Source organism: Limanda limanda, chromosome 4 (genome assembly GCF_963576545.1).
Source record: "Limanda limanda chromosome 4, fLimLim1.1, whole genome shotgun sequence".
NCBI classification, from domain to species: Eukaryota; Metazoa; Chordata; class Actinopteri; order Pleuronectiformes; family Pleuronectidae; genus Limanda; species Limanda limanda.
In genome coordinates, this window is record NC_083639.1 from 24,572,909 (window position 1) to 24,580,340 (window position 7,432).

The 7,432-nt window shown below is 40.3% G+C and overlaps 1 protein-coding gene across 2 annotated transcripts; it reads right to left on the reverse strand.

Moving 5' to 3' along the window:
* Positions 1-792: 792 nt before the first annotated feature.
* On the reverse strand, positions 793-7,339 carry LOC133000057 (probable transmembrane reductase CYB561D1). 2 transcript variants are annotated; one of them, XM_061069923.1, is made up of 3 exons: positions 6,876-7,339; positions 5,807-5,844; positions 793-3,599 (listed from the first exon to the last, which is right to left on the reverse strand). In XM_061069923.1, the coding sequence occupies exons 1-3, from the start codon at positions 7,042-7,044 to the stop codon at positions 3,093-3,095; spliced, it is 714 nt and encodes a 237-aa protein (XP_060925906.1). In that variant the 5' UTR covers positions 7,045-7,339; the 3' UTR covers positions 793-3,092. The 2 variants fall into 2 exon arrangements, with proteins under 2 accessions (XP_060925906.1, XP_060925907.1); XM_061069924.1 differs by lacking the exon at positions 6,876-7,339 and having other exon boundaries at positions 5,757-5,821.
* Positions 7,340-7,432: the final 93 nt, after the last annotated feature.

The following is a 7,432-nucleotide window of genomic DNA, read 5'->3' on the forward strand; positions in this document are numbered from 1 at the left end:
GCTGAATGTGTTTTTGGCTGTAACAAAGCAACACAGGAGTCAGTGCACGTGTGTCCTACTGTATTAAAAGCAATATAAGAAATAGAATTACCAACGAATAACCCTTAAGGCGGCTGTGGCTGAGGGGTAGAGTGGTCGTCCTCCAACGTGAAGGTCGGCGGTCAATCCCCAGTCTGACCCATCTGCATGCCGATGTGTCCTTGGGCAAGATGCTGAATCCTGAATGCCCCCCCCACAGAATAACAAAGTGCTGCAAAGAGATGCACTGTGTGAGTGAATGGGTGAATGTAAAAAACTGTACTGAAAAGCGCTTTGGGTGGTCATCAAGACTAGAAAAGCTCTATATAAATACAAAACCATTTACCATGACACAGTTAAGGTGTGTTTTTCTATCTTATACAAATAAGCTTTTGTGTGTGCACTGTGCAACACTAACTGGGGACTTGGTACATGTCAACATATAAAAGTAGCAAGCAGATGAAAATATAACTTGATTATGCGAGGTCTCTCCATTATGTAGCTGTGTCTATATGAACTTTTTATAGAAACGTGGGATTTTATTTAAATTTATTCTCATTTTAAAATATAAACTTTCAGAATTGTGTATGTGTAGCTACATGTACATGCGACATATAGATAGATATAACTGGCTCATGAACCAAATGCTACATGATGGTTTTTCAGTCTCTTCAGAAAAAATTCAGACCCCTTCAATTGTGTGTAGATCTATCTGGAAAACGATCTCATTTTGCCCATCGATCTTAACTCAATATACCCAGAGTCACAAAGTGAAACGTTGTGCAAATTTATTGACAATCAAAATCTGAAATCTTCAATTCTATGACAATTACTTTATCCACGAGACATTCATTTGGAGTAGTATGCAGGCCCACCTAACAAAGAAAAAGTTCAACATTCAATCTTTACAACTGCAAAGGAGGTTATGGTTTCACCCAAGTCTGTTTGTTTGATTATTTGTCAGCAGGATTACACAAAAACGACACTACTACTACTAAAGTGATTTCCACCGACTATGGTGGAGAGGTGGAGCCTGGGCCTTGGAGGAACCCGTTATATTTCGGTGCATATTAAGGGAAGATCCAGGAATTCATTTTCACTGTTAACATAGAAACCTTGGTAAACTTTCTAAATTAGTGATATTTGTTCTGGGAATAAGACACAAATCTTGATTTAAAAAAACAGGCATATTTATTATTGTTGGGCTGATAATTATTGGCTGATGCAATTTGCTGTGGATCCAAATACAAGTATTATTCAAGCACATAATTTATGTCATATAAGATTGTGTTAGGTGTATTTCTCTTGAGCAGATACACATGTAAAATATCTCTTACTTTGGTTTTCAGGTCCACTGTTAAGGACTACATTTAAATCGCAAATACATAATTTGATTATCAAATCACTTATTTTTCTTTTATACTAATACTTTAAGGACTAGAAAGCATGTGTAGGATTGTTCAGCCTTGGTGGAGGCGTGTGCTCTACTGAGTGACATTTTAGCCTTTTAGCTGTAGTCTGCTCTCCAGCAACTCCTGAGAAAAATACCTTACTGTTCAACTGCTACACCTTCAATTTTTTTCACCAGATAGTTGAAAACTGTGTCGGCCAACTAAATATAAAGGGATAGTTAACCCAGAAATTTAAATTCCCTCATTATCTACTCACCCCTCACACCTCCATCGCCGATGAGGTGTGGGTGAAGTGTTCGAGTCCACAAAATACTTTTGGAGTCTCAGGGGTAAACAGTGTAGCACATTAGTGATGTAATAAAACAGAAGAAACACATGCCTCCATACTGCTCGCGCCAGAAGTGGCTTAACTAGTGGACATTAGGATTTCTGACGGCCCCTGAATGCACCTCGTGGTAAAATATCAGTGGACATTTAGGATTAAAACGTTGTGTAAATGAATGTCAGGCTTACAGACACTTGTATGACACCACAGGAGGAGTATGGAGGCATGTTGTGTTTGTTCTGTTGCTTTATTACGTCTCAAGGACTCACCATTGAAATCAATTGTATTGGATTTGGCTGCAACAAAGTTTACCTGTGACTCAAAAAGTGTTAGTGGTTAGTAGATAATGAGGGATTTTAACTATTCCATTAATGAGAGACATAAAACTGAACCAAAGAGTGGAGGTGTCCTTAAACTAGAACAACCAGCATGATAAGTGATATTCTAATTACTTTCACATTTTACATTATCATTTGATTCAAAGTTAATTGATGGAGCTTTCATGTTGTATTGCTTCATTTAGCTCCTGCAAGCAGCCAAAACAGACGACACACAAAACAAATCAATCAATAAATAGTATTTACAGGCTGGTATAGAATCATCCATAGCTCATTCTTCACTGAAGCTTGAACAGCAGCAGGTGCCTCACAGCCCTTCTGAAAACCACCCAACAGTGTCTGAGACTTTTCATTTCCCTGCATTTGTAGTGCAAATATTCCTCTGGGTGTTGTGTATACAATGACATAGTTACCCATTTATTTTACATAGTGCTATTCTATTCTTTTGAGTTGAAGTGCTATAAGTTTCTGTCCAGGAGGTATCAGGGGTAGCATATATGAAAATCCGTGCACACAACATCCATATTCTGAAGGTCATAACTTCTGCCAAAAATGTGTGTATTTGTTTCCACTAATTATGTTACTTGTTCCTCAGATGGAGTAAATGTGTGACCTCAGCACTCAGAAATAGGGTGAGCTGGTGAACAATGGCTTCACAATTTCATCTAAATGGAGAAGCTGAATAATCTGATAACAAAGAAATCCCAGATTAACAATGCATATTTGATCCCAGACACCCTGCCCTTTTAACCAATAAACATTACTCACTCGAGTTACTTAGTAATGAGAGAGATGCTGAAAGTAACACTTCCTTTCAGAGACCTGTGATGTAAAACAGACACCCAGGTGTTTCATTCTTCTACTGCCTATGGGACTACCAATGTGTCAAGCCTTTACATTTAGCTGTTTTACTTTGAACTGAGGAATCCTTCTTCCATCACTGTGGGAATCCAGTGTGGTCACTTGGTACACAAAGTAACGGACTCTTAGATGTGCTTCCTAGCTGGTGATCTTCTTGCGGAGCAGGTAGGCGCTAGTTATCTGGTTCATCACCACCAGGGCAGGGAAGAAGGGCAGCAGGAAGAAGGCCCACCAGGTCACCCCTTTCACAGTGGCCTGGAACCAGTCTGAGAACATAGCCAACACCACAGTGAATGTGGCCAGCAGGTAGACCACCAGGCCGCAGGTGGCATGGTACAGCTTCAGTTTGGGTAGAGAGGAGGAGAGGTGCAGCAGCTTAGGGAAGATCACACACATACCAACAGCTGCTTGGAGAGCAGTGGCTGCCAGGGTGCAGACGCCCAGCAGACTGTGCCAGCTGACCAGGTGGGGGTGCTCTGAGAGGTTCTTACTGGCCACCATGAAGCCCAGCCCGCTAGCTGCGATTATCAGGACCAGAGCTTGACAGAACCAGTGGAGACGGAGTTTACATTTACGAGATATGAAGCAGAAAGGGGATCCTTCCGCTGAGAAGAGGAGGATGCCCTCAGTCAAACACAGGCAGTACTGTGGGAGAGAAAATGAATTTATAAAGACCATCAGGATTTGTTATCAAGTGAGTGAAGAAAGACAAAGCAAGATATAAAATGATAAAGAATGAGATAGGGATGGATGAATAGACATTTTTTTTAAGATTAAGATACATTTATTTATCCCACACACAGGCACACTCATGCAAGGGGAAATTTAACCTCTGCTTTTAACCCATCTGGTGCAGGACACACAGAGCAGTGGGCAGCCGTGTACGGCGCCCGGGGACCAGATGTTGGGGGAGTAAGGTGCCTTGCTCAGGGGCACTAGACAGGGTAGGGAGAATCCTCTTGGATTTTTGGACAGATCAATCCAGGTTCGTCTTTTTGTTGTTTCTCCGTGGAGTCAAATCAGAGACGAACCAGAGACCTTTTCTGCCCATAGTCCAAGTTTCTGCCACTAGTCCACCGCCTCTTAAGTCATGTTATGGCTGTTAGACCATGGCCACTTACAAAATATGTGCTTAAATCAATATGGATTCTATACTGACTACAGATCAGTTCATCTCCTCTCATCTGCTCCTAAGCCCTCAGTCATTTTGGATGGTCTCCTGCCCCCTGCCTGTTCAGCATGTCACTGACAACGTCGCTCTGAAACCTGTCTATATCCTAGGCTCCAACTTCTCCTGTTCTGGTCACCATCATGTCACTGTGGCACACTTTCTTATGGGAAGTACTTATTGTGTTTTTATGCTTTATGTTAAATGTATGCACCTTTTCACCAAAGAAAATTCCAGGAAGGTGTAAACCTACTTGGCAATAAATCCTTTCTGATTCTGATTCAACTGTTCAGTTCAGCACCAAACTGTATTGATTAGTTATATTTCACTGCTTGCACAGTTTGACTTTACTGCTTCATAACTTCATGCCAGAGAAGAGCCAGTCCAGATCTCTTTGAATGTGAATCCAAAACAAAAAGTCATATTTAAGAGGGGACCTGTTGAATAAAATGAACACAACAGAGCAACAACCCACTGCCAAAGATTAGACTAAGCAATACTAGGCTTAATATATATATTTTTTAAATGAACAAAATATTATACATCAGTCTAATCTGGTGTGTCCTAACAAATGGTTTACAGTGTGTCTGCTTTGAATTCATTTGTGCAAAAGAAAAGGAGACATGTTAGACAGAGTTTAACAGATAATAGCATCCTATGATTCGTCACTCCATAGTTAGTTACTGAAACCCCCACCATCAGCCTGTGGTCCAGTCCAGAGTAAAACGCTGTTCTCAGTTACATGTTCTAGGTCAGTTTGTAACATGATATGTGACAGTGTTGCACCGCAGGCTTAGTGTCAGCACTCCTCATATCTATTATTCACTGTGGAAAGAAAATGGCAAAACAGAGACCAGCGGATTTGAAGGCAAAGGCATGTTCAAAGTTCACATTCAACTGGTGAATTATTATTGGTTATTATTGATTATTATTTTGTGTACTTAAACTTTTGTGTAATTTTTTGAGTAGTTTTTGAAATGGGTAATTTTACTTTTACTTAAGTAGATTTTTTAGGAAGTGCCTTTTCAAATAAAAGAAACATTTAAAAATAAATGTATCAAAACTTTGATTTGTTGTGCCTTTTGTGTGCAGAGTATGAATAAATAAACACGTAAAATTAATAATAATAATAATAAAAAAAAAACATTATTGATACATATGGATGGATAAAGTTTTCTCCAAAAAACAAGTTAAGTCTTTCATTCTCACTTTCCACCTTAAAACTATGAAATTACATGTTAAATGTTTAATGTCATTGCACTTATATTTGTAAAGGTTCTCCTTTAATTCAAAATAACTGTTTTTGGATTGGATTTATGACCCCTTGACCTTTTTTTGCACTGTATAGGAGCGACCCCCATCAAGTTGTTGGAAGTAACTAAGTAACTTTTACTTAAAGTACATTTTAAATTAACTACTTTTTACTTTTACTTGAGTAGTTTTTTAGATGGGTACCTTATTTGTACTTCAGTAAAATTTCATCGAAGTAAAGGTACTTTTACTTGAGTACAATATTTCAGTACTTTTTACACCTCTGGTTATCTGTCATAGCAGGTGAACAGCGGGGAAAGACTGAGGGGAATTAAAGGGTATTCAAGCAGCAACCAACTCAACTCAAGAACAGATCAGTCTACCTTCATGATGTGTCTGTGTAAGGTGCGATCATGTGTGGCTGTAGACTTACAGCAACAGACATCAACACCGGATGCCAAGAAAACAGACCTGGAACACAGAGAAACACTGAGCATCTTACAACGCACAACTGACCAACCTTTATATGGAATTATAAAATGTCATACATTTAATCGGTGTATTCATCTGAATGACCCATTAAAACATTTAGATGCGTATAGGTTGACCTTGCTGCGTCATGGCAGGTGTAATTAGGGTTGCAAAATTCCGGGAATAATCAAAGTTGGAAACTTTCCATGGGAATTAACGGGAATTAACAGGAATAAACTGGAAATATTGTGGGTAATTTATACTAACTGTATTTACCTTGTCATATACAGACATAAATATAAACATTTTGTTTTGTCATAGGCTGATTTGAGCCCTGAGGAAACTTTGGGGACTATATGCTTCTGCATCGTTGTGTCATTCTTAACATAGGTCTTTGCACAGTATTTGCAAATGTACACAGCCTTTCCTTCTACATTGGATGAGGTGAAATGTCTCCACACATGAGATAGTGCACGTGGCATTGTTCTGTAGAATAAGATGAGAACAAAGTTTGTAAAAACACACTAATGCAATGCCAGAGATATAAATAGTTAGCCAAACATTTGGAATCGTCTGTAAACATATTTTAAAATTGATGGATAAATGAATGGAAATAGGCTAGATGAACAGATGAACAATCCTCAATCAGCATGCTAATATATTTTCCCCAGTAATATCATTGAAACTTACCTAACTAGTCCTGCACACTACAGCAGGCCTCAATAGCCCTGCTGTAGAGTGAAGGATGCTGGGAATTATCTGTGCATGTGATGGAAGAATGCACAGTGGAGGGTTGAAACTCAACCTTTCATACATCTTTAAAATAGAGTTTTGAATGATGTTTTTATTGCTCAGCGTTTAATTTGTGTATTTTTTTTTTTCAAAATTCCCAAAATTCCCGAGCTAAACTTCCCATGGAAAGTTTCTGGACCGCCCCTTTGCAACCCTAGGTGTAATGTTAACGTCTGTGTAGCTGGTAAATTAAGCTCATATTGCATCATCACTGGTTCTAGTCTGTCATGTTCACTCACTGGTTCCGGGTCTGGACAGCAGGGAGATGATGAGGGTCAGGCCCAGCCCGGTGACGTGAGCCGCGACCACCGCAGCCCTCCGCAGCCACGCATACAGCCAGAAGTCCCGCATCCCCAGCCCCTCTCCCACCGGGCTGGGCACCGGGCTGTACTCCACGTCTGTCCGCATGCCGCCGGGTTACTCCACCCGCCACCTGCCGGCTCCAGCGGGCGGAAGAAGTGCTGTGCTATCCGGACACCACACCAGCTCCATACTCCGGATATCAGGTCAGGTTGAAGGAAGCAGAGCTGTGGCTTCTGTCCTCAGCCACATGTCACGAAGAATCCGCTTTAAAGCGAAATCCATTCACTTCCAGTCAGCGTCTTGTTTTCGCAGCAGATAAAGCAGACGGTGTGAAATCTATCGGAAACAGAACTAAACTATGCACCAGGTTCTAAACAATAAAGGTAGTTCCGTCTTAAGATTCTACTTCCTGTTTTGGTTCTCCATCAACGCCGAAGAGTAAGAGACCAGTGAGATGCTTCACCTCCCCTTTCCTTCTTTTCAGCGGAATCTG

Bases quoted from the DNA above. Each gene is read 5' to 3' on its own strand.
- LOC133000057 (XM_061069923.1), bottom strand. From the start codon at position 7,044: ATGCGGACAGACGTGGAGTACAGCCCGGTGCCCAGCCCGGTGGGAGAG. The intron at 5,845-6,875 runs GTGAGTGAACAT...TCTGTGTTCCAG, and splicing joins GCTGTCCAGACCCGGAACCA to GTCTGTTTTCTTGGCATCCG. The intron at 3,600-5,806 runs GTAAGTCTACAG...TCTCTCCCACAG, and splicing joins CGGTGTTGATGTCTGTTGCT to TACTGCCTGTGTTTGACTGA.